At 35.0% G+C, this 26,317-nt stretch overlaps 4 protein-coding genes across 5 annotated transcripts; 1 reads left to right on the forward strand and 3 right to left on the reverse strand.

The window, feature by feature from the left end:
- Nucleotides 1-1,405: 1,405 nt before the first annotated feature.
- LOC128178899 (uncharacterized) lies at nt 1,406-3,446 on the reverse strand. The gene is made up of 3 exons (XM_052846302.1): nt 3,324-3,446; nt 2,684-2,947; nt 1,406-2,528 (listed from the first exon to the last, which is right to left on the reverse strand). Exons 2-3 carry the CDS (start codon nt 2,853-2,855, stop codon nt 2,188-2,190), a joined length of 513 nt encoding a protein of 170 aa, XP_052702262.1. The 5' UTR covers nt 2,856-2,947; nt 3,324-3,446; the 3' UTR covers nt 1,406-2,187.
- Nucleotides 3,447-3,579: 133 nt separating this feature from the next.
- Nucleotides 3,580-5,560, reverse strand: LOC128175872 (galaxin-like). The gene is made up of 4 exons (XM_052841727.1): nt 5,446-5,560; nt 4,531-4,695; nt 4,151-4,297; nt 3,580-3,938 (listed from the first exon to the last, which is right to left on the reverse strand). Exons 1-4 carry the CDS (start codon nt 5,558-5,560, stop codon nt 3,580-3,582), a joined length of 786 nt encoding a protein of 261 aa, XP_052697687.1.
- A 3,946-nt stretch (nt 5,561-9,506) lies between these two features.
- On the forward strand, nt 9,507-22,972 carry LOC128177003 (uncharacterized). Of its 2 annotated transcripts, none has more exons than XM_052843512.1 (17): nt 9,507-9,617; nt 10,532-11,094; nt 11,237-11,302; nt 11,537-11,649; nt 11,811-11,838; nt 12,252-12,478; nt 12,672-12,940; nt 13,867-14,011; nt 15,921-17,044; nt 17,377-17,428; nt 17,665-17,751; nt 18,684-18,886; nt 19,126-19,279; nt 19,921-20,028; nt 21,426-21,535; nt 21,817-21,922; nt 22,070-22,972. In XM_052843512.1, the coding sequence occupies exons 2-17, from the start codon at nt 10,569-10,571 to the stop codon at nt 22,367-22,369; spliced, it is 3,618 nt and encodes a 1,205-aa protein (XP_052699472.1). In that variant the 5' UTR covers nt 9,507-9,617; nt 10,532-10,568; the 3' UTR covers nt 22,370-22,972. The 2 variants fall into 2 exon arrangements, with proteins under 2 accessions (XP_052699472.1, XP_052699473.1); XM_052843513.1 differs by having other exon boundaries at nt 9,544-9,617; nt 10,563-11,094.
- On the reverse strand, nt 22,887-25,867 carry LOC128177004 (isoaspartyl peptidase/L-asparaginase-like). The gene is made up of 6 exons (XM_052843514.1): nt 25,503-25,867; nt 25,025-25,167; nt 24,613-24,773; nt 24,076-24,233; nt 23,397-23,507; nt 22,887-23,215 (listed from the first exon to the last, which is right to left on the reverse strand). Exons 1-6 carry the CDS (start codon nt 25,702-25,704, stop codon nt 23,013-23,015), a joined length of 978 nt encoding a protein of 325 aa, XP_052699474.1. The 5' UTR covers nt 25,705-25,867; the 3' UTR covers nt 22,887-23,012.
- Nucleotides 25,868-26,317: the final 450 nt, after the last annotated feature.

Raw genomic sequence — 26,317 nt, forward strand, 5'->3', positions numbered from 1 at the left:
AGTGGTATTTTATGTTTGAAATTTAATTTGTTTGGTCAATTTAGAAATACATTGCCCCATCTGTTTGTGATCTCTCATGTTGACATCTCCCTCCTCTCCCTTATCCATTTCTCACAGTGATCCCCTGTTTATTGCCATTTGTTTATTTTCGTTTATCTGATTGATGGTCAGATCTTAGACTGGCGTGTCTTTGAATTTATTATGGTAATTCCCTCCTGTATCCTGTTTTGAGAATTTATGTCTTTGAGCGTTCCCCAAATTTTGGTTCCATCTTGGAGTTATTTCATTGGTCCTTTATAGAGAAAGGGGAGGAGTTGTCAAAGATGAGACATGCGGGATTGATAATTATTACACACTCTCACCTTGGATTTCTTTTTAAAATGATGTTTCTATAATTGTGATTTGGACTTTAATAAATTCTAAATTTTAAAACTGGATATTTTTATTTACGATACATTACGTAACCAATATTACGAAATCACAACACCGGTCTTAGTCACGTGTATTTTCAGTCGTCTCTGTGTCCGTCCTCAACTTTTAACCAAGAAGCATCTTTTTGGTTTTCCAAATATCGCCCTGAAATACAGCTCGACTTGGTATTTTTGACAGTTGCCTTCACTGAATCCCAACACAAAACATTAAAATGTCTGTAAATTATGATCCTCCGTCGGTCACTTTTAAAGTTTAAAATCAGAACATTAATGTTTCTTAACAACATCAATTTTGTTGCTCAGACATCCTTTTCTATTAACTGCTACTTTTTTTACGCCCACTATTCTCCCTAGCATATGTGTAGAATTATTTTAACAAATTTTTCACCCAATGCAAGCTGTCATTTTGTATAAATTTTTTAAAGAAACAAACGTGAATGATTGGAATATGGGAAGACAATATATTGTAAGTGACAAAGCAAGAAGAAGAAGAAGAAGAAGGGTAAAAATCAATGTGCATCCCTATGTATTATCACTAAGGTTCCCGAGGATGATGATCTTTCATAGACACAAATCAAAATGAATATCTGTTATAAACAAAGGTATGAAATAAACTCTCTTTACTGAAGAAAGGGATAATGTACGGTCCATACATCTTTATGAAAAAAACTTTTAATTAGCACAAAATCAGTTTAAAAATAAATGTTCACATGACGCCAAACGTAACATTGAAATTGTTATTTAGAATATGGGATTTTTTCCCATATTCCATACTCTCAATGTCATTGAAAGTTGCTCTTTGATAGAAATATCTTAATTTACTTTGAACTAAGTGAAGTAAAGCTACAAATATTTTTTTTGCAAAATTTATTCTAAAAACACAAAAATAAAACAACGTAAAGCATTAGAGACACAAATATATACAATTGGTTTCAAAAATAATTTTAAAAAATTTAAAATGTGGTCACAACAGTCTTGTAAACATTTTTATTTAGCTTAAATGCTAAGACAAACCAATTTTCTTTCGGTTTTCTTTTAGTAAAACATTTATTAATTGTGCAATTAACTTTATTGTAAGGAAAAATACCAAGCTTTTCAATTATTTCATTAAAAATACATGTATGTTATTTGTAAATTGAAATAAAATTTATACTACAAGTTCATAATTAAATGATTGTTAAAATTTATAGATAGGAAGTAAAACAAAACCAATTAGATTGTTTGAAAAAATTATGTATACATGGTTTGATATAAATATAAAATGAATATAAAAAATTCATGGATTTCGTCATAGATACAATATATACGGTCCTTACACAATAAATTCACAAAAGATGTGTGCTCCACATTAAAAAAATCATAGTTTGAGTCAAAAAAAATAAAAAAAAAAATAAAGCATAAATAATAAATACAGTATCAAAATAAAAGCATTGCTAGGAATCAAATCAAATATGGCAAAATCACATGAACAGAGAACTCACTTTGACAATTCAACTCGCTGCATATAAAAAATACATGTGTGACTGATTGCTGAAAGACAAACAAGGAAACTTTTCGAATGGCTAAGCGCAATCGATGAACAAACTTTAATTCCAAAATTCTCTATCACCTTCTAAATGCAAAATTTCTCCATCGCATTTCAAATGGAACAAAGTGATTCAATTAATAATCAAAGATAACAGTTATTATGCAGATATTTTCTGAACATTCGGAATGGTCATTTGTTGCCACAGCATGAAGGCTTAAAAATATCTAGTCATTTTATTCCTAAAAACTTCCGGATTAATCTTCTTACCGCCCGGTGAATCTCGCCGAGAACCACAGACACCTGCCGACATTTGCCTTTTTTCTCTTCAACGAGTCCCACAAGTTTAGGATGCCTTTGAATGAGAAGATCACTATCCCCAAGCCTCAGCGTGTCCCCGTCAATGGTGCTATCTGTGACTAAAAAATAATCCCCGGTCTTGTTCAACTTTTTAGATTTGCAGGGAATGATGATCTTCACATATGATTCCATGTTGTCTTTGTTCTCGTATTTAGCATCCAGGATCCAAACTATACCTCGGTCAGTTGTATTGTCAATGGTTATATTGTAAGCTGTGAGTAACAAAAATTATATTGGTTAAATATTTCTTATAAAACTTCATGAAATGACTTTATTAAGTCAAGGGGCTGTTCTAATGTTGAATAGTTAAAAGATCAAGTACATTGTATATAATATTAACTTTTATATGAGACGAAGTACTACGTACTGTGTCTCTTGCAGACATTCTGTTTTCCTGACTTGATTTCTCTGTAGATGCGCCTGAACCTCCAAAGGCAGGTATTACAAATACTGCGTGACACTCTCCGTCTTTTGGCCGAGAATTCGTTGTTACAGGATTTGGATGTATTTGCGCAGTCTTTATTCTTGGTTCTGTTCATTACTTTATAATTGCTGGTACATATTTGTGTACGGTTGTCGTACCCTCTGTAACCACAACAACTTTGATGTTCGGGTATTATTGTACTGTTTTCTAAAAAAAACCAACAATGAGTGGTTTGGATTAAAATGACGCCGTAATGCAATGTGAATAAAATCTGACATACATGTTCATACTTTAAAATCTTTGTTCTTTTAGTAGTTCACACTTTGAAAGCAATTTCGTTTTTCTCCCATGTTTATGTTATGAAAAGTACAGTTTTCATTTTCTTTTACTTGTTCATGAAAACAATATTACCTCAACTTCAATATAAAGCAATTGAAATAGGAGAGAAAAAATACCAGTGTACTTTAATTTTCACAAACAGAATCAGTTTGGTCGGCGATACAGGTACAGTAGTAAAGAAGCTTCTTTCGTCATTGTAAACATAAGAAATATTATTAGTGTTAGGAATAAGCACAACGCTTACTGCAACATTGGTGTGTGGAAAGATTGTAAGCCTTTTCTCCACAACAACCCTCGGTGGCAACAATTGTCTCCGACCCACAACATCTCGAGCCATCTTCTTTTGACTTGATAACGGCATTGCAGCAGAGATGGGTAGTCTCATTAAAAAAATCTAAAAATAAGTTTGTAATCTTTCCTTAATACTCAGATACAAAATACAAAAACAGTGAGTCGAAACCATTACAAATGTACATCAATCTTAGCGATAGATAAGATATTTATTTGCCTTCTCCACAGCACTCTCTATTGTTAGCAATGACCGTTTTTGTCCCTCTGCAACACTTTGATATATTGACGTCATACAACTGTGATTCACAACAATCCGCCAGATATTGAGGCATGTCGTACAACGTCTGGTCACAGCATTTCTTTTCCGAAATGTTGTATTTCTCTGTACCACACAGGTTTTCGTTGTTAAGACTAAGGACTTGGTCGTTAACACAGTATTGGCTTCTTACATCAAAAGCCTTGTCATAACAGCAGAAGTTGTTCTCTTTGGCTGCGATGGTGAATGAACCACTGAATTCACAGCAGATTTGTGACGACTTGTTATACAATGATTGCCCTCCACAACAACCTATAACAATAAAAGGTTAAAGGTCATGCAACAACGCTCCTGCAACTGACGGAATGATTCTTAAACATCACAAGAACGGTGAATATGAAAAATGTTTCATTTTATATTTAAAGAGGACACCTATATGAAAAAGATATTATTTGCACAAATAATATGGTAAAGTATATTTATTTGTATATTGTCTACAATGTCAAGAAGTAAACGTCCCTGACCTTGAGAGTTGTTATGTAATTCCCCGCCACAACACTTGACTTGGTTAGTGGTGACCCTATGTAACTTAGACCCACAGCAAACTCTGTTCTCTTTTTCATGAAGAGTATCTTCACAACAAATCTTTTGTGTTTGATCATAGATCTCCCCTGTAGAATATAAAACATGTACTTTATACTTAAATGTATTTTATCATTGTTACACTGTTTAGAACTGCACACATATTAACCTAAATTCTCTATTCTCGTTTATCATATGTAATAGTTCAATTCTGGTGGAATTTTTGCTTTGTTTTCGTTTACCTTTATTTATATGATATGCTAATAATATACCTTAACCTGGTAATGATTTAACGTATATGTGTCATGATTCAACTATGTACCATTGCAGCACATCCTCCCTTTCCGATCATGAACCGTTCCATTGCAGCAAATCTGTGTCCTGGGAAAGTAAGATTCGACGCTACCACTCGGGCCGCAACAAAGCTTTCTGCCGTCGGGATTGGCTTCATTTGAATGATCATTAAAAACGCAGCCATTAGTAGCACCTGTTAATTTGATAAAATAACCTGTTTAAGTAAATAAAGATACACCAAATAATTATGTAGTTGGTCTGCTCAGTAGAATGAGGGCTGTATAAACGTCACTGATGGAATGGGCACAGATTCAAGAGTCATCTTTATCGCTTTGTGTAAGATAAAAAACCTAGATTTTTTTTTAACCCACCCCCTCCCCCCCCCCCCTCCATTTTGGAAAGCTATGGAATTGAGATGGTAGAACATGTGTCATTAAAATATCATCATTTGATTTGTTTTATAACTAATAAGACTTATTTGAATAAAATTTTATTGTTTTGTAATTCAAAATATGTTTAACTTCCTTTTTTCGTTTCATTCAGTATTCTTCTAAATCATTCAGATAAATAAATAAAAAACAAAAGGTCCATTCATGCTTAGATTCACATGATATGTATATCTTAGTTTACATTTTATTATTTGTATAGTGACATCGTGTTGTTAATTTTGCTTTTATGTATATTTGTTGCGCAAAAATCGCTGTTGATCAAGCATTTAATCTTATTAACTACTTTTTTATGGTCAATGGAATTAAAAAAAGTATTAAAATTTTGCTTAATTTTAAGGTATTTTTGCCCCTTCCGCCGCCCTTTAGATTTTTATCTCGTAAATTAAAACGTTAAAGTTTTGAATACATGTATATTACTCGTATAAAATCGGATTTAACATACCAATCCATGCTTTTAGATACTGTATAGCTGTGTAACTAATGGGGTATCTTACCCAGCAGTAGGCATTGCAGAAAGGGGAGACAACAAGCTCCCATTGTGATCGTCTTCATCTTCATATTCTCTTCTACATAATGAAGAAATGAAGTCTTAATAAAATCAAAAAGCATAAATTCCGACTAGCTTGTCTTTATTATGTCCAACAATTGATAGAAGTAGATCTCACACATATATACAAATAAACGTAGAACATTTTCGTGAAATTTATGTTGAAGAGGTCCGGTTTAATTTATAGGAAATGGCCCCTGTTTATTTATTATGTAGAAATGGTGTCATAAATTGTAATTCAAATGTACGAAAAGAAAATACCCTCCCTTGTGAAGTCTACAGGCATTTAAATTTCATTTTATGTGCCTCCATTTTATCACGGGAAGTAAAAATTAAATGTTATTAAACTTTAAATAAAGTAATCGTCACATTTAATTTGAATATAGATGAATATTTCCCCAAATATAAATTGCCTTGAAAAAAATAAAATGAATAAATCAATGATACAACAAAAGTTAATTTAAAAATGTTTCCAACAATACGAGATTATATGAATTTTTATTGTAAAAGAATGCATACTGCATTTTTAAATTTAAAAAAAAAAGCATACAATATACCTGCTTGATAATGAAAACCGTGAATTTAAATAATGGCTAATGTATAGAAACTTGTACAATTGTTGGAATTTAAATCTTTGGGGAAAAATAGGGATTTAAATAGTCTTTGGATTATGTCAATTGATAATGACATGTACAGATGCCGAAATGCGTTGGAAATAGAAATGTTGGAATATGAAATTCCCGGGAAAATACTAATATGCAAGTAAAGGTCTTTTTAAAGAAAATGGACTTCACTCTGTTTTTTTAGAAGCTGATTTCATTAAATGAAAAATTGTTAGAATCTAGCAATTATATATATATATATATATATATATATATATATATATATATATATATATATATATATATATATATATATATACTAGACTTGAACACTACTGATAATTTACATAAATTTTGAACGGAAACCGTAATTTGGTGAAAGAAAGATAACTCTATAAAGCTTGTTATTCTTAATAGTTTGCTATTTTCATTGTCAACAAAAAATGTCCATGAGTTATGTAATTAGGCAAATACATTTAAAAGTGTTCAAAATTAAGAAAGAAGTTTTTGGTTTTTTTTTTTAGATTATCCTCTATATCATCATGTTTGCTATTACAATGATTTGATTTTCATTTTTCATTGTTATTATAAACATTGGTATCCCACAGTCAAATTTAAGATTGTGATTACTAGTATATGAATACGGATTATCTATGTATAGCTACAACTATGAACTGCATTTTTTGAAATTCAAATTCATTTTCTGTAACTTCTTCATTTATTTAAAGTTTAAATTTTGGAATTTCAATGACAAAATAAAATGACTAAATTTAAAGATTAAATGGTCACTTCAATATAAAGTGATTATCGCTTTTTGGGGGCGGGGGGACTTTATTTATGTAAATTTATACAGCTCGACAAAAGGTATTTTTTTCATGCCTCGATGCTTTTTAGATCATAATTAGAATAGATCTATGTCATGAAAAATCCGTGGCACAATCAGGAAATGGAATTTACTATCGATTTAGAAATTGTGGGGATAATGCATGAAACAACATATGGTGCCCAAAGAAACGACTATACCCGGTGAATGGTATATATATTTCTAATGATACGATATAATACCCGTCCTATTCTATATTTCTATGCACACGTACTTATCGATGTTTACAATTTATACATTGTGTAATAGTCCCCATCTTCGGTATGTTTTAATAATTAAGATACAAAATGATAACGTTTTAATGAGATGATTTATATTTTTCTGTTTCCATACACTATAATTGATGATAATAAATTCAATTTCAAAAGATACGTGTATTTTGGTAATTCTTATAAAGGGGTAGAAAGGAAGAGAGGAAAACACGATTTCTATGCATTTTCTGTCACGTGTTTGTGATTTGAAAAGGTAGCGCTTACATGAATAGTACTTAGATTAAACCGCTGTAAATATTTAACTACAGTATATCTACCTGCCATGATCCTTATAACGTGGTAGATAACTACTTTATATACTTTACCTGTAGGAGTTGTTCGCACCACCGCTACAGATCAAATAAAACTATCAAGATCAATATCTACTTTTAATTGATTTTTTGAATATTGTTTGAAAACTTTTTATTCCCAATATTAAGATGTCATAAAAATACTATAGAAGTAGCAAAATTTTCATTTTGTCGTAATTCTGAAAAGATTTGAACGAAAGGTTTTCCCTGTTATAGTATTATTCAGGGATTATATTGATTGTTGACCTGTGTAAATCACCTCTTTCTCTAAATGGGATTTCTCTGCTGTTACTACAATTAATTGTCCTGTTTCGGTTTTTTAAATCGAGCATAACAAGATATACTTGACCTTTAAACCCGACACTTGTATTATAGATAAATGTTGCGGAAGTTTTTAACTTTTATTAATGAGAGGTTTTTAAGCCTTTCCTATGGCCTACATCATAGATTAAAATATCACGCATATTTTGTCCTAAAATTAAATCTTCATATACAAATATTCTGTACTACCTATAATTATCATTATACATGTAACTGGCTAAGTTAAATCCCTGTCACCTATAAAAGATCTACAAATGTGGGAACAAAGCCCTTGCTGGGGTCAGAAAGTGGACACTGGGTCCTGGGACATGGAATAAGAAAATCTGCAATACTCTCTCTCTCTCTCTCTCTCTCTCTCTCTCTCTCTCTCTCTCTCTCTCTCTCTGTTTGCATTTCAACATCGTCATTTCTAAATAGTTGGAATGAGATTTCAAAGATTTTTTGCATCTATAATAATTCTTAATTACGAACGAGAGTTCAGCAACTGTAAAATGCAAAATATTTAACATTTTAAAAAACCAAACAGAATCAATTTTAGATTTTTGCTTCAATTTCCCCTATTGGAATATCAAAAACTAAGTATTCAAGTTACTAGTATGCAATTTCATGATTTTATTTTTGAAATCAAATGTCCGGAGAGGGGAAGTAATTAAACTTTGAAATGCATGGCTAGTTCTATTAATAATGTACACCGTGACAATCGATAGCGCAAATTCCATTGTATAATTCTGTTTTGAGGTGTATTGTTTTCCCTAACCAGGCAAGATATATAGGCCAGAGTTAGGTACTCTGCATTTTAAGGAAATTTTATTTCCAATTGTCATTTCTTTTCCTTATACATGTAACTTTTCCTTGTAAAATGCAAAAACCCTAAGACAAACATGGATTTTTACGCCAATGGTTGCTGTTGTTTTGTCTTTAATTTTTCAAAGTCATAAGAAATTCATATAAACAGAAAAACCAGACATTACGCAGTGTAACAATATCTACGTATCATTTTTACCACCGGGATAAATGAATCCGGCGTCAATAAGACTAAGTTTATTTTTTCTATTTTGAGAGAGAGAGAGAGAGAGAGAGAGAGAGAGAGAGAGAGAGAGAGAGAGAGAGAGAGAGAATATTAATTTAGCGTTCCTTCAGACATCTTGTTTTTTTTCTATTTCAGAGAGAGAGAGGAGAGAGAGAGAGAGAGAGAGATTGTTCCTTCGGACACCTTGTATCAGGTGCATGGAGAGCTCACCCCAACCCAATTAATTGTCATTTTATTGAATTTTCTAATCAACATTTTTTATCAACCGTCAACATCCTTCGTAATTCATATATCATGCATGAATTAATTACAGACTTTCGGTTCCCCCATTTTTTGGAACAGTAAAAAAGATATTGAACTGTTGAAAAATATGATTATAATTTTTTTTTTTTTTTGAAATGTAACACCACAACACCCTACTTTAACACCCCCACTTTAATAAAATCTGTTTTACGGTGTTCGTGAAGTTGTTCTTTTCTTTCTAAATAACACCCGTAGTCTCAAAAACTTTATGATTAACTTAATGTAACGAAAAGATAACAGTTAGCACTGATATGATCCCGTACATGTCTCCAGTGTTTTATAAAGATCGTGTATTGAGAACGAATTCTTTAATGTTCGAATTGACTAATTTTTCAAAGTTGCATTACTTCCGGTTGTTTCACTCATTTCAAAGTTTCAACTTTCTTATGCTTCTAACCTTTATCATCCGACAAATGAGGTAAATCATTTCACTGCAGAGGATGGTGAAATCCTTAAAATTGTGCTAAGAATAATGTCAGTTTGGAACATGAATTTGTTCCACGTGAGGGGTAAAAATCCTAGTGAGCAGTGATGCAAATCTTGGAAGAGGGCTCAACAAGATTCATATTACTGACACACAGAATGAGATACATGTATCTCTCTCTGATGGTTGATTCTAATTTTGCTCTCTTTACTGTTTTGAAATTAATACTTCGTGGAAAAAAATTGCATATGATTTCAATGAAATAGCAACATTTTAACAAAAGAGAGGTGAAATGTGTGTGTTATTTTAAATTGCTGCAAAAGCCAAGGATTTTGTCTTTAAAAGATCATGCTTTGTGCAAATAAATAAAGCATTCCAACTGCACATGATCAAAAATTGTTTCTTGGAACATGTCACATTTAACATGTTTAATATCTGGTCAGAGTTTTTTTTTTTTTTTTTTTTTAATAAAGTGTATGTTACAACAGAGTTTGAAGCACATTTGAAAAAAAAACAAGCAGTCACAGGGCTAGCTACAATCAAAATTGAAATGGAAACATGTACAAGCTGCAGAAATGTGAAACCATTTATAGTATCTCAAATTTTGTCCTTAGAGGTGACCAAATTTGGGTCGAATTTCCAGATCACATCTATGGCAACCTGTCAGCAGATATGTTAACGATTCCCACCAAGCCAAATTTCATAAAAGTTATAACCACCTATTCTTGGCTATTGTCAATACCCATCAGGAGCATCCCATTTAATGTGGCCAAAAAATGACACCGACAATTTTATTTAGGCAGATATAAATGATGATTAATCAATAACATTTAGAAAATATTGAAATGTTCTTTTAAGAGACTGACTGTTTTCTGAAAGTTATTTTTTGATTGATTTTTTTTTTCTAGTTCAAAGATGGCATTCATTTTCTAATGGTAGAAAGTTATGGCAGAAGTAACACCTTTGCCAGACTCCGTGAGCCAGGCAGGAAGCTCTGTACCCAGTGAAGGAAATTCAGCAGAAAAACAGGACATTGATGTTGGTCAGAGCACAGACACTAACTCAAACTCGAAGGACCTCACCTCAAAAACAGATGAGGTAACTCAAAATGCCATCGGTGATGATGAAACAGATGGGGATGTGAACAAAGCAAAACTAGAAAAAACAAACAATTTACAAACAGAGAATGAGCAAATTGTCAATAGTAAAGAAGGGACACCTGTGCAAGAAAAAGATGATAATGTAGATGCAGAAGAATCTTTGATTGATGAAGAAGAAACCCACAGTAATGAAGAAGTTACAGGAACTGAAACACAGACAGAGGGGGATGAGGAAGGGTTTGAAATCAATGACAGTGATATCATGAAGGCTACTGATGTCTTTGGGAAGGGAAAACGCCCGCGTGTGAAAAAAATGGATGGAGATTTTACAGATGATTATGAGACCAGCGAATCAACGCCTCATAGATATTGTATATATTTTTTTCATAATCAACTTGATTGATATGTTAATAATCATGTTTGTCCGTACTCTGCTCTCGTATATGTTACAATCATTCTGTTTATTTTTCAAGCATATATTTAATAACAAAGTGAAACCTAAATATTTTACAGCAAACAGGAAAAGTATGGTGATATCTGAAGAACAAAGAGAACTTTTACTCAAACCCTTTAATGAAGGTTAGTAGGTTAAATTATTTTTTAACCTTAGTTCAAATTAATGTATTCAAGTAATACTTATTTTTTTTTAAAAAGGCACGAGTACATTTTATATTTATAGATTGGAAATTTCATCAGATATCAAAATATATGTAATGTGCTTTTGTACATATTTAATACATCTTTTGTACTATATTCTTTGATACATACTACATATACGTATGTCATGAGGAGGCATGGTTTTGAATTACTTAGGGTGGAAGAGAGAGGTTGTGTTCAGGAGTACATACTCTCCAGTAACGAAGCAAGGGACGATGAAGTCAGTTCCTGCCGACGTTTACTACCACCCTCCAGAGGGAAGAAAACTGGTGAGCTAGCTAATAGAACCCCAATACTGTCGATTCTCTTTTCTTTTTCAGAATTTTTTTTTTTTTAAAGATTTTTCCTAAATTTCCTTATATCCTATTAATTGCAGTAGAATAATAATTGATATATTTATTCTTATTGATTGTTGTTTTATATTTTACAGAGATCAATGGTTGACATTACCAAACACTGTAAGTTTTAGTATTCACAAAGGCTACATAGTTAAAATATGGCCAATATGATCATCTACAGTAATACAAAATTTATTGAAATATAATCATGGTAAAACCTTGGCACAGTCAAATCACTTTTTTCAGCCATCTTATTTTAGATTTAAAATATGACTTTAAAATTTGGAGGTAGGAAAATAATAAAAAATTAGACTATCTATCATTATAAACATATATATATTGTAGACATGTTATAATTAGGATGTTTGACATTTAGTGGAAATTAAATTTCCAACAAATTAAAATCAATTTGAAAAAGCGTTTTGCTGAATGTATCTATTTACATATATAAATACCGGTACATGGCATTTAATTTAGCAATGTCCTCATTCAATGACCAAAAAATTTTGCAACAAAATCTTCATTGTTTATAGTGGTGATGACCAATTCAGAGCTGACACTTGACAACTTTTCATTCATACGCAAACCAATCCTGGAGCCTCCTTTTGAGGTCGTTCGATCATCCGGATCAGTAGGTCGTGGCGGTTTTGGATCTCCGAAAACACCAAGGCAAGGCCTGGAATCTAAACCTCAAGTGGTGATTGAGCGAGATGGAGAAGAAAAGGTGCTTTCAGAGGGGGGAAGAATCAGTGGAAGTCAGGTCAGGACTTTGCTTCCCCTTCTGTGTTTCATTTTGATATGATTTTATCATAGCATATCCTAACATTTCCAATGCCTTTCATTCATTTGCAATCTTTTATTAGAGCTTTAAGAATCAACACCTGATCAACACCTCATGGTGATTTAGAAGTATAATTTCTGTATATTTTTATTCATATTTCTGTTGTCAATAGGTAGGATTTATCAGGAGAAAGCGAGGGAGGCCTTCCAGTGGAATAAACAAAAGCTTGACTCCTCGTAGCCATATTGTCCGTAAAAGGGGCAGACCCCCCAAGTCAGTAAAAGAAATCATGCAACGTGAGAACTCTACGACTCCGAAAGTAGAATCAAATGACTCTTCCTTTACAAGTGAGCCATCCCCAAAACGATATAAACCCACCGCCAGAAAAAGTACAACGCCGGGGGCCCCCAAAATATTCAAAGTAGCCAAGCCACCTGACAGGTGAGAGAAATTTGACCAAGTTCTAGGGTTGTAGTCCATGTATAGTACATGTTGTTTGGCTGACATGGAGGTTGATGAACTGGAGTGTCAGCATGGGTAGTTCAGTGGTTGAACAGGAGGGATGCCAATGTCCTTGGTTGGATTCATTGTTCAGTCACATATTTATTTTATCTTTTCTTCCACAATATGGACGATGTTGATATGCTGTAGTTATTGTCTAACAAGAACTTATTTAATGTTTGTGAGTCTCAAATTAAAGGAAAAGGATTATTTAAATTTTTTGAATCAATATAATTCACAGAGGTTGAATTTTTATGGATTTCTCAGGGACCTGTGATTGACGAATGTTCAAACCCACCAAATTATGAAATAAAGTGTATATTTATAATACATTATACCAAAAGTTCCACTAAATTACATCCTAATGATCGGCAATGAACTCTTTAAAGATGACAATTCACAAAAATTGCCCCTCCCCCAATGAATTGAAGTGATTCCACAGTATTATATAATATTCAGCATCTGCCTGGGTAGCTCAATGTGTTATAACTAATTACTAGTGATAAACTAATTAGATATGCACTGGTAAATGTAGGGTTTTCTTACATTGGGGTTATTACATATTAAAGAATTCTTTAGGATTAAAATTAGATCATTGATGCTCTTAACAAGTCAACATTTGAAGGTACAAACCATTAATAAGGAGTGTCAAGGTACTAGTTTTAATCAGAATGTTTACATGTCATAAACATGTTGGTTATGTAATGTTTAATCCTTCATTTACATGTACAATGATACTTTTTTGCATAATTATGAATGAAAAAAGAAACGCTTGCAGATTTAAACTACATGTATAGGTATACGTGTCTATTTTGTTTGAATCTTATTTTACTGTAAACTATTTTGAGTGATGATCTGTCTTTCAGCTCCCAGTCGTTAGAGGAGCTGTGTAACCTGCATTGTCCGGGGAGGAACATGGTCCCCCCGTCCCTGCAGTGCATCATCTGTCTCTGTCTGTTCCACCCCGAGTGTGTCAACACCAACAATGACATCGAAGACTTTGTGTGCCTGGTCAGTACTCTCTGCTGCTTTGTCTGTCTGACTGTTTGTAGATAAAGAATGATTTATTGATTTGTCCATACAGGAAAACTAGGTTTTAGCAACTTCATAGGGCCACTAAATTTACTTCACTGTGTTCATAATTTTCTACATCCTTATAATGAATTTATTATAATAATAAAATCAAGTTCACAATATAAGGTCAGGTCAAAGTTTCACATTCATTGTAGGGTTTTACAAGACATGTTTCCTTTCACATTACTACCATTTGTGTTTATTGACGAATATGTTTGAAATTGTAGATTTTTGTACCATTTTTCATTGCAGCAATAATTCTTGATATATATATGTATGTACTGTTATAATAAATAATTATTAGGGCCCCGCAAGGATTTGCGGGTGCCCTATAGTAATCACTCTGTCCGTCCGTCCTTCTGTCCGTCCGTCTGTCACTCTTCCGTCCACAAATTTCATGTTTTTTTCTAATAAATTTTTTTATGGTTGCCCAATCAAGTTCAAATTTGGTATGGTAGTTCAGTAGGCAGAAATACATATTTTGATGCTAAGTTTGGTTCTCTATGTCTTCTGGTTTAGAGCTGGGGTGGTGGGGTAGATTCCTAACTATGCATAAGAATGAATGGGCAAAGAGAGATAACTGCTGAGAATGAATGGGCAAAGAGAGATAACTGCTGAGAATGTTACCATTGTATACATGGAAGGCTGTGCAATATTTGTCCTTTGGGATTAATTAACCTTTCACACTATTTTATTTTTTAATTATTTATTTTATTTTTTTCTGCCTTAATGCTGTTAATTTTAACAGGTAATCAGATAATAACCCCATTCTGTCATTTCTGAAAAAAAATTCTTATTGTAAATTTAGAAGAAAAGGATAAGAGAGCAGAACAATTAATCCCCTGGGATTAATTATCTTGCCTGCTGCAGAAAATTTAGAGGCTTATCTCTATCTGTCATATCGAGATTAATGAACACCTTTGTCTGCACTGATGTTTGTTTTAGCTGCACCCTAATATTTTTACCCCTCAGTTTAAAGGATGGTATTTGATAAAGAATATATTTCATTCTAGTCCAAATACTTGTTTTTGGTTGCTATGTTTATATTAAAGGAAACTTAAGAATAGTACCTGAAAATGTTCCTTCTGTAAGCCCTGATTAAATTAAATAAATAGATGAGAGCAGGATAACTAATCCCCTGAGATTAATTATCTTGACTGTTTCAGAAAATCTAAGCTCTGTCTTTATCTGTTATATGTATTACCGTACACATGTGTCTGCAAGTGATGTTTGTTTGAAGTTGAGGCAAAGCCTAGGTATCATTGCATTGGTATCAATTCTTTGTTTTTTTAACAAATTTTATTTTATCCCATGTTAACCTCCTTTATCCCATGGATATGACTCACTGGAAATTTTTTTGATATCCCACAGTTGTGACTTTACATCGGGATTACGTAGGCATAATGAAGTAAAATAATGTGGAGTTTTATAAACAGTGTAAACATTGATTGTGGTGTATAAAACATGGGATAAATAGAATCTCATATGATTTGTAGTATAATATGATTTTTATCCAACTTGTGTGTTTTATCCCCTCACTAAGGCTCAAGAAAAAAAACACTTTAATTGTTGGATGAAAATAATATCCAACTACAAATCATGAGATCCTATATATTGCAATTCTTTACATCTTATGCTGGGCATTTATTTTTCATCATTGTTAATATAAAGAGGATGGAATTCAAAGTTTTTTTTACTTCTCTATATTGATTGTCATAGCGGGGCCCTTCCTGACTGGTCAGTTTTCTAGTTTTATATATATATCTCTCTCTCTCTCTCTATTTATATATATAAATATATATATGATATATATTTAAACATAGATTCTTGTTGACATTTTTCACAGAGATGCGTTACAGGGTCTACAGCGATAAAACAACCAAAGCCAGCAAGCACAATGAAGATGTATCCTATTTCCGTGCTTAATTCCAATGGTAAAACCATCAAGGCCACTGTGGTGTCTCAGCAGGTCAAGAAGCCAGCGATTGTCTCTTCAGGGGTTCCTCTAAGTGTCTCTACAGGGGTTTCTCCACTCTCAGTGTCCACTAATGTGGTTACCACCCCTAAAGTGACAGTGAAGCAGGAGCCCATGGATGTAGAAGAATACAGCCAAGCTAAGGGGAAGAATGATGTAAGTGAGACAACCCTAGGCTCTCTGAAGTCGGTCCTTGACAAAAGGTCGGTTAATCTCACTACCACTCCCATGCCAGTGCTGCTGAACACCTTCAGTGGATCCCAGGCCAGCTTTGCCTTCAATGGACACAGTCCAACGATCAGTTCCCCCACCCACACCACAGTGATTAACTCCAGACCAGCAGCATTCACAGCTATTCCAAACCTTTCAATCTTAAATCCATTACAAGGGGCAGCGATAATTAGTCATTTGAATCCATCTTCTGTAATCCGGCCTCCGACAGCTTTTCCATCCACGAATGTAAGTTCTTTTCCAAGTGTTTCTTCAATTTCACAACCACCCCCCAAACTCACGGCAGCACCCACCCCCAAGTCCAGCCCAAGTACTAACGGTGGGGAACTAACGCAAACTACAAAAAATGGACAGCTTCTGACCTTGCCTAGTGCTGTGTCAAAAAGACTGAATCTCAAGCAGCCGCTAGCTCTGAAGATCAACAACATGCAAATCACTGTCCCTCCCTCGTGCCTTCTTTTGACGGGGGATGGACTAAAAGTGTTTCTGCCACCCAAAACATTTCCCGTACAACTGGGAGAGACAGCTAAGCTTAGTGTTACGGTGACAAATGACAAGTCATCGCCGTCCAGTACAAAGATTAGTGTTAATATTGGTGATGTTAGTTCTCCCAAGAACGATACTCCGGAATCAAAGAGCAGTCGATCTACACGACACTGGAAGTCTGGCATCAACCCGGGCAACTGCCACATCAAGAAGTTGTACGGAGGATTCGACTGCATGCTCTGTATATTTGAGTACCTCAACATGCACGACTTGGCAAGGTAAATATTAACGAAATACATGTGTACATAAATGAACATGTACATGTAAAAAGAATGTGTTGTACATATAATTACTGTAAATTCCTAATTAGAGGCGAGGAATGAATATCTGCGTAAAATCGCGAGAAGCATCGCGAATTTTAAAATCTCACCATTATATTCTGAGAGTTGAAAACTAAAAGAAATAAGGAGAAAAGTTCAGCGTTCGCAATTCTATATTCTCGCGATTTGATACAAACCAGCGGGATCGCGAAATTAAGTACTCGCGTAATGTAAGGAATTGACAGTATACTGTATTAATTTTGTGTATTATTTTGTTTCCTGTATCACAGAGTCAGTTTGGTTTGTCGAACTTGGAGGAACTTGGCACAGAATCCAATACTTGTAAGTCAAATTTCTTGTTTGTTTTTGATAATTATCTGCAATTTTGTTAGTTGAATACTTTATAATATTTCTGTAGATGTACAGTATTTCATCTTTTTAAACCTGATTACAATAATGATTAGCTGTAATTCTTGAAATTCTTGATTTTTAAGCTATTAAATATGTGTACAAAGGTTAAGTGCAGGTATTTAATAGTTTAATATTTATTGATTTACCTCATTCCTTCTTACAAATAGTGGCGTGATGTAAAACTTAGAAATGTCAAAGTGATGGATTGGAAAAAGGCTGTCAAGTTTCTCCTGAGGAGGGCTGTTCATTCCCTGGTAAGTAGATGATCATCCAGTTGTTTAGTTACATCTATTCGTTAAATGACTTTTGTTCAGTTTATTTCACAAATTATTATTTAGTCATGCATGATTTATTAACCATATGTTCTTCCATCTTCAAATCCATACTTATATGTGCTTGTGCTCTAAATGACTGCTATAGTATATGCTCTGTGAAAAGATCATCTTTCATATGCAACCCATTAAAAGCAATATGACTTGTATTTTTGATAATTTTATTTTTCTTCCAAAACATGTTAAGATAATTCTTTGTGTAACTTTTAAATCTTTATGATGAATTAGTTGAAAACAAATCATTAGAATTTTATCATAATAAAGATGAATGTACAGTGGAATACATGGAAAACCAGTTCTTTGTACAGGACAACAATGATATAAATACCAGGTATGCTGCAATCTGAGCCTCCAAATAGCTTTTTTTTCACAAAAATATGACAGAAGTTTGTAAATCTTCATTTTGTTTGTCATTTAAGTAGTTAACTAAGATTCCACTGTAACAATTAAACTTTCTGACATGAAAATTGCAGCTCATATTGCTTTAATTCACACCACTGTTCTTCATAATTTTTTTTCAGTTAGTAGTGGTAATACAGTGTATAGGAATGTACATGTATGAACACACATTATATACACTGTTTGGGTTGGTTGTTATCTACTGTGGAATCATTTAAATACATGGGGGCCAATTTTCGTGAATTGTTCGTTTTTTGGGGTCATTGGTAGGGATGTAAATTCGTGGATGTGTCGGTTTTCAGTTTCAGCATTGAAACTAACTCTTTCAAAGTTTGTTTTTGTCAAGGATGTAAATTCGTTTGGGAGGGCTAGCCACAAATACCACGAAAATTGAACCACCATGAATTCTAATGATTCCACAGTATTTATCTGCATGTTGTCTGGTTTGGTTGTAGAACCTGCGCGGACTTGAGCACTATGAGAATCGGAACCACACATGGCACCAGTTTTTGTCGGTGGTGCCCCAGCTGACCTGTGTACAGAACATCCATTTTGGCCTGGTTCCCGGCTCCATTCTCCAGCATGTGTGTGAGAAGATGCCTCATCTAGAAGTCTTCACTGCCGAGTGGATCAGTGATTATGACGATGAGCAGAAATGGTAAAATGGGACTTGAGAAAAGTTTACTTTGAAATTAACTTCCAGCTGCATAAGATTATATGTCTGTTATTTTGTGAAATAATTACGGTATTACAAATGTCTACCCCTGTTTTGATGTTACCTATTTCAAAATTAATGAATTTATCATGAACATAGACTTTTCCTCTGCAGATTATCAATATGTGTTAATCTGAATTTCTAGATTTTCATATATGAAAGCTTTTGTTAATTATGAACAGGGACCATGTCACCAAGTTAAACATCGGAAAGTTCAGCTCTTTGCCCCAACTTACGGAGCTGAAGCTGCGTGGTGTAGCCGGGTTGGCCATGCCCTCATATACACTGAGCGGGGGGTTGGATGATCTGTCATCCCTCACCCAACTCAAAAAGCTGGTGAGTAGACTATATTGGCTAGTTCTCATAACAGATAAACTGTTAATATGGAATGAAATTGCAAATGTGTGGGGAAAAAATTAGCAACAGTAATGTGTACAGTTGCCAAAGGTTATTTTGTGTAAGGTTTACAGACAGTTCTACCTTCCTTGACATATGGTTTACCTCATTTGTATGGCCTAAAATCCAATTTAAGAATCATTAAGTGTGCATCAGTTTGTAATGTATATAACCATTATTAACGAGGCCAAATATACACTAATCACACTAATTATTTCTACCCTTGATATTTTCATGAAATTTCTTATTCAGAGTTTAAATTCTATATCACAAAAGATGATTTATTTATTGCCCCATTTATCTAAGGGGTTGTTTCCAGTAATCAATTTCAATCCAATTAAGGTTATAAAATTACAATTTTCAACTTGTAAATGTTACAGATAATGTTAATTTTGTTTTAAAAACACAATACAAGAGAAAATTATAACTTTGCACCTAGTACTTAATGAAAGTAAAAAGTTGTGCAGTCAAGCACACTCAAACTGTCCTTGGCTTCGTTAAATAACAATACATGTATTTCACTGTTTATTAGTCACTGTTATTGTGGTACATATTACATGTGGTATGGATTTGTATTACAGTCCTTGACAACCCTAGCCAAAGTGGAGGAGACAGATTTCTCTTTCCTGGAGAAGATGGAACAACTGGAGTGTCTGGAACTTGGAGATTGTCTACACTGGACGTCCAAGGTATGTGTCTTATGTCTACACTGGACGTCCAAGGTATGTGTCTTATGTCTACATGGACGTCCAAGGTATGTGTCTTATGTCTACACTGGATGTCCAAGGTATGTGTCTTATGTCTACACCGGACATCCAAGGTATGTGTCTTATGTCTACACTGGACGTCCAAGGTATGTGTCTTATGTCTACATGGACGTCCAAGGTATGTGTCTTATGTCTACACTGGATGTCCAAGGTATGTGTCTCATGTATACACTGGACATCCAAGGTATGTGTCTTATGTCTACACTGGACGTCCAAGGTATGTGTCTTATATCAACACGGACGTCCAAGGTATGTGTTTTATGTTTACACTTGACATCCAAGGTATGTGTCTTATGTCTACACTGGACGTCCAAGGTATGTGTCTTATGTCTACACTGGACGTCCAAAGTATGTGTCTTATGTCTACACTGGATGTCCAAGGTATGTGGGTTATGTCTACACTGGATGTCCAAGGTATGTGTCTTATGTCTACACTGGATGTCCAAGGTATGTGTCTTATGTCTACACTGGACGTACAAGGTATGTGTCTTATATCAACACGGACGTCCTAGGTATGTGTCTTATGTCTACACTGGACGTACAAGGTATGTGTCTTATATCAACATGGACGTCCAAGGTATGTGTCTTATGTCTACACTGGACATCCAAGGTATGTGTCTTATGTCTACACTGGACGTCCAAGGTATGTGTCTTATGTCTACACTGGACGTCCAAGGTATGTGTCTTATGTCTACACTGGACGTCCAAGGTATGTGTCTTATGTCTACACTGGATGTCCAAGGTATGTGTCTTATGTCTACACTGGACGTCCAAAGTATGTGTCTTATGTCTACACTGGATGTCCAAGGTATGTGTCTTATGTCTACACTGGACGTCCAAGGTATGTGTCTTATGTCTACACTGGATGTCCAAGATATGTGTCTTATGTCTACACTGGACGTCCAAGGTATGTGTCTTATATCAACACGGACGTCCTAGGTATGTGTCTTATGTCTACACTGGACGTCCAAGGTATGTGTCTTATGTCTACATGGACGTCTAAGGTATGTGTCTTATGTCTAAATGGACATCCAAGGTATGTGTCTTATGTCTACACTGGACGTTAAAGGTGCATAAACTTAACTGATGTTAAGCCATGTTCATAGAGAGCAAACTACGATGCCTGATCAAGCCTGATGTTTTTTTTCCAAGAATAGAAATCCATTATAAATATAAAGTCCTTCACAGAACAAATATTTAGATATTCTTCTAAAACTTGATAAAGACCGACCATAATTAATACCTGATGTGACTGATATTTATCTAAAGCAGGAATGCCTTTGCGAAAATGAAACTCATTTCTTACTTTTTCATTGCAGACGTATTCCTTACTGGCCAATCTGAAGAATCTGAGGACCCTTCGGTTGGAGAATGGTGGCAACATTGACAGTGATCAAGGACTTGGAGAAGCTCTCAGTCAGATCAAAAGGCAGGGAACATAATATAAAGTTGTAGTGTAATCTCTAAATCAATCAAAAGGCAGGCAATATAGTACATTATAATTTAGTTAGAAGATAAAATATAGTTTTATTTAACTGTTGCATGTATAGCAGGGTCAAAAGGCAGGAAATATGATATAGTTCAGTTTTGTTTACTTGTAACTTTGTGTTTGATAGTGTTCGTGCAATCTTATTAAAAATAGCAACTAGTTTTCAGGAGGAATCGGATTCAAATTTTTTTTTCTTTAAAACTGTTTGTCGTTGTTTGCAGTCTTCAAAAGTTGGAGTTGATCATGTATGTGGTGCCAGAGTCAATGAAAGGATTGGACCACATCAAGACACTGGTGGTCTGGCCCAACACTCAAGAAAGTACGCCGGTAAGTGGAGGGTTTTGAAAACAAGAAATTGGTGCCATAATAAAAAGTAATAGTAAACATTAGCCTTCTCACTGTAAACCAGCTCCACAGTAAACTTCTTTTGCATCTTGTTAAGCAGGATAATCAGAGATGACATGTGTATTGTAGATACCAGCAAGGGTGAATTTCAACATGTTTAAGCTGGTGACAGGACTCCAGTCCTTAGAGAGGTTAGAGTGGGGGATCATGAACAATACCAGTACCTCCATTATCCTGGAGAACGAGACTTCAAGCACGAAATGGATCCCTATCCTTCCAAAAACTCAGGAGAGCAGTCCGGGGGGCACTACCACAGTGGAGTATATATCTGTTCTCCAGTTCACATCCAATCTCACCAAAGCTCTCCCTAATACCAGGATCAAGGTGTATAATTCCAAAATAATGCAGTTTGAAGACAAAGACTCTTAATATTCCATTAGACAACTCAGTCTTCAGTTCAAAAACACCGTTCCTGATAAATCACCAAGAACTCAAAATCCATGGATGTGAAATGTTCAATGAAAAGATGTGGATGTCTTTAAATTCATTAAGTACCAGATTTACCATGTATCTGAACAAGAGTTGAGGAATACCTTCAACTATTTGAGAATTTTAGAGAGGTGCTAGTGCTATGTACAATGTACATGTTTTATATTTGGTCAGGGCATAATTTACTCATAGTCATAATAGGGCCTAGAATGCAAATCAGGAACACACAGCAAATGTTGTTAGTGAGGCGAGTCCTCAAGGGTTTAAAACCTCTGTAGGACTTGACCTCTTCAGATTGCAGTCTGTCTCTCAGTGTCAGTCTGTGCATGACTGCAATGTGAGCTGTGTTAATGAATCATTTTTCTTATCAGTTACAAATGTCATATGGAACAACCTATCAAATTTTTATCAACTCTGTGTTTGTTCATTTAACTGCAGCTCATGTATTGTATTGTCACTACTTTCCATATTTTTATTAAATTTGCATGCAAGATTTGCAGTTAATTAAATTTACATGCATCTATTAAAACAATTGTGTCTTTTTCCCCTTTTTTGGTCATGGTACATCTTATCCCTCCTGTCTTTACTCAGCAGCTATGAAATCCTCGCCACAGTTCAGTCCGTAGTGGAGTTTTCCAGCCTTGATCCACGCCCACGCCATCCTCTCTGTAGTGAAGTGTTTCCCAATGTCTCCATCCTTACTGACGGTCACCACGCCCCCGTGACCTTTAACCCTGTCAGCCATCTTTTGTAAGGCTACTTCTGAAGCTTTTTGAGCTGACATCCCTGTACAAATATTTTATATACGCGTGTACATATAGAATGCCATAAATTTGTACATAATTACAATGTCTTGGTGGTGCAATATGACTTGATAACAACGCAGTTGTACACAAGTTAGCATTAAATGTAACCAGAGTTATACTAGACAAAGCTCAACTGTAGTTAGATAGAAGACACACGGTACCTGACTCCATGAGGTGGGTGACCTGTCTGGCCAGACAGACCTTGGTGATGGATTCCCCGTGCCCCGTGGTGGACACAGCCCCAGATTCATTGTCGGCGTATGCTCCAGCACCTGCAGGTTTATTAAAGGATGTCCAAAAATCAAATATTTATATAGGTAAAGCCATCTTCAATGGTTGAATATTTATATGGTCTGCATTACGTGAAAACCACAGCCTGTCTCGTAGATTATCTGATTTTTTATTATTGACTTTTGTAAGTAGAACAAGATAAATTATATGAACCAAATTCTTCAGAGACTAGTCTAATAGTTTTAGATATACAACTAATTATGAAACTTTATGATAATTTCCGCCAAAAGGAAAATAAGGTTTTGTAATTAAAAATACACAATTACCCCATCTCTGGAATGGATGACAATTCTTTAATAAATTGTCAACTTTAAAAAAGGCGAATTCTCCCTAATATATGTACTGAGTTGCATGCATTTGATCTATATTTTATCGTAAATATTTTTGTTGAAAAAGCACAAAAATTAATATATATATATGCGAGTGTATAATTATTGATAAAACCTGAAAACATGTCAACAAAACCAGTGTTGCCCCTGAAGGTTAAAATTGAAGAAAAAAAGAGTATAGATGTGGGATTAGCCTGGCTTGACTTGTGATGGTTCTTGCCTACGATGGGGCTGTCGCCGACCCGGCCGGGCCGTTTAGCGGTGATTCCGCCGGTAGAGGTCGCCGCCGCCGTGGAACCACTCCTGTCTAGCGCCACCGCTCCCACCGTGTCGTGACCCAGTGTGTCGCACACCGCGGATGTGGACGGGGTCGCTTCTCTACAAAGTGAAAAAAAGAAGTTGAAAGTTTAAGAAAGATAACTTCCCAAGTCATTGATTTCTGATGCGCTCTGCTATTCTGGATCAGAAAACACAAAACTTGGGAAAATGCATCTTCACAGCGTCAAGGTTTGTGATCACGGAACTCCAGAACTTCTGTTATCATCACAAAACCTTGACGTTCTGAAGATGAGAAGGATTATATAAACCACTGTAGTCAAACTTGCGTGCACGTTATAATAATCTTTAAGTCTCAATTGAAAATTTGTCTCTGCGACTAACTTTTTCCCCTTTTAAACAAATATCTGTATAAATATCGTTAAAATGTATTCGATTATTAATAAGTTCTTTTTCTGATACAATTGGGTTTGATGATTACCTATTTCTAAAGAGCACGTTTACTGTGGTTTTGAATTGCATGAAATGGCGCCATTCCTCCCGCGCGTCCTCCGTTACCAGGCTGTCCGTCGGTACCGTATGGATCCCGATTTCCTCTGCAAACTCATTGGCGCCTTTCCCAACCAGGAGTGTGTGATCTGTCTGAATTTAAAAAAACAAAACGTTATTCTTCATGGAGTTCGTGCTTAATTTTACTCCAAGTCGTACAGCCCAGATTCTCTTTCTTTTTTCTTTCCTTTTTTTTTTGAGGGGAGGGGGGTATTAGTAATATGGAGACAGGTGCTTTATTTTTTTCAAAAACCAAACAAGATCTTTTTTTTTAATTCTCAACTTAAATAAGTATAAATCAAATCAGATATATTCAGGCTTGGTGTAGAATGTTGACGTCTCACTTTTTCTAAGACGGCCCTGGCGAGAGACACCGGGTTCTTGATGTTTTGTACACATGCCACGGACCCGCACTGTAGCTCTCGGCCGTCCATTATAACAGAGTCCATTTCTACCTCGCCCTTCGTATTCAGAACCGACCCAGTGCCTAAAAACAATAATAGAACGGAATTGTGTCACAGTGTCAAATACCTATAGTTTGCTTCTGTCATAGCACTCGCAGATATTGTACTCCATTGTACCCCCCCCCCCCATTTAAAAAAATTCTTTGTCCTCTCAATTTCGTGTTTAGGGTATGGCGTGAGAAATTTTTTAAATTTTAAAATTTGAATTATACAAAATCTTTCGGCAAACGTCTTTTTTTTTTTTAAAAGGAAGAAGTTTAAAATTCATTTTTTTTTTAATCTGAACTGGATGCCAATTGGATCAGAACAAGCACATTCTTTTACAAAGTTGGCCCCACACCTTGTCTCTGTAGTATACCTGCATCAAAGGCCGGACAGTCCTCCATCACCCTCACCGCCGCCTCCACGGCATCCATCGCGCTCCCACTCCGAATCAACACGTCATACCCAGCACGCGCCGCGGAACAGACGCCTTCTACACTAGCAGACGACAATTTGTCCGGGATCGCCCACGCCCCGCCATGGATGACCACGACCGGTTCCATTGATAGGTCGGACATTCTGATTCAGTCCCTGGATCAGGTGTTGATTGGGAAAAGGTAACCACAGAAACAGCACAGGTTACGGCGTGATAAGAATATGGTCAATGCAGCGTTATATGGTATCAATTCAACTCCATACATACATGGCACCATGTACATATCGTATACCTTACTGCTATTTGAAAAATTAGGTCAGTAGAATTAGGCCAAGGTATTTTAATTCCCTGTGTAACAGAAAAAGCAAGCCCTAATCTTTGCAAGAAGTGGAGCGGATCAGAAACCCTTGACTTTGGAAGATGGTTCAATTGAAGATTCATGCAGTTAAACTCTCTCCGCTTTTCTGCAAGCTGCAACCATTTGCGTAAGACGCTCGCTTCGTAATTTTAGAAACCTTGTAAAATTGTATTACGTACATTGCCAATTGGTATGAATAATCAAAATGAACCAAAAATTTAAAATATAGGTAATCATACACTAACAAAGTTTGATTATCTTATGCTTGAATTATTATAAAGTTACATTGTTACAAAAGCTAAGATATATAAATCAAGATAATTTAGCCAATTCTGTGATCACATTAACCATTAACACAAGCGTGGATAAAAAATATTTCAACCGGGGGGGGGGGGGG

Source organism: Crassostrea angulata, chromosome 3, assembly GCF_025612915.1.
Source record: "Crassostrea angulata isolate pt1a10 chromosome 3, ASM2561291v2, whole genome shotgun sequence".
Taxonomy (NCBI): Eukaryota; Metazoa; Mollusca; class Bivalvia; order Ostreida; family Ostreidae; genus Magallana; species Magallana angulata.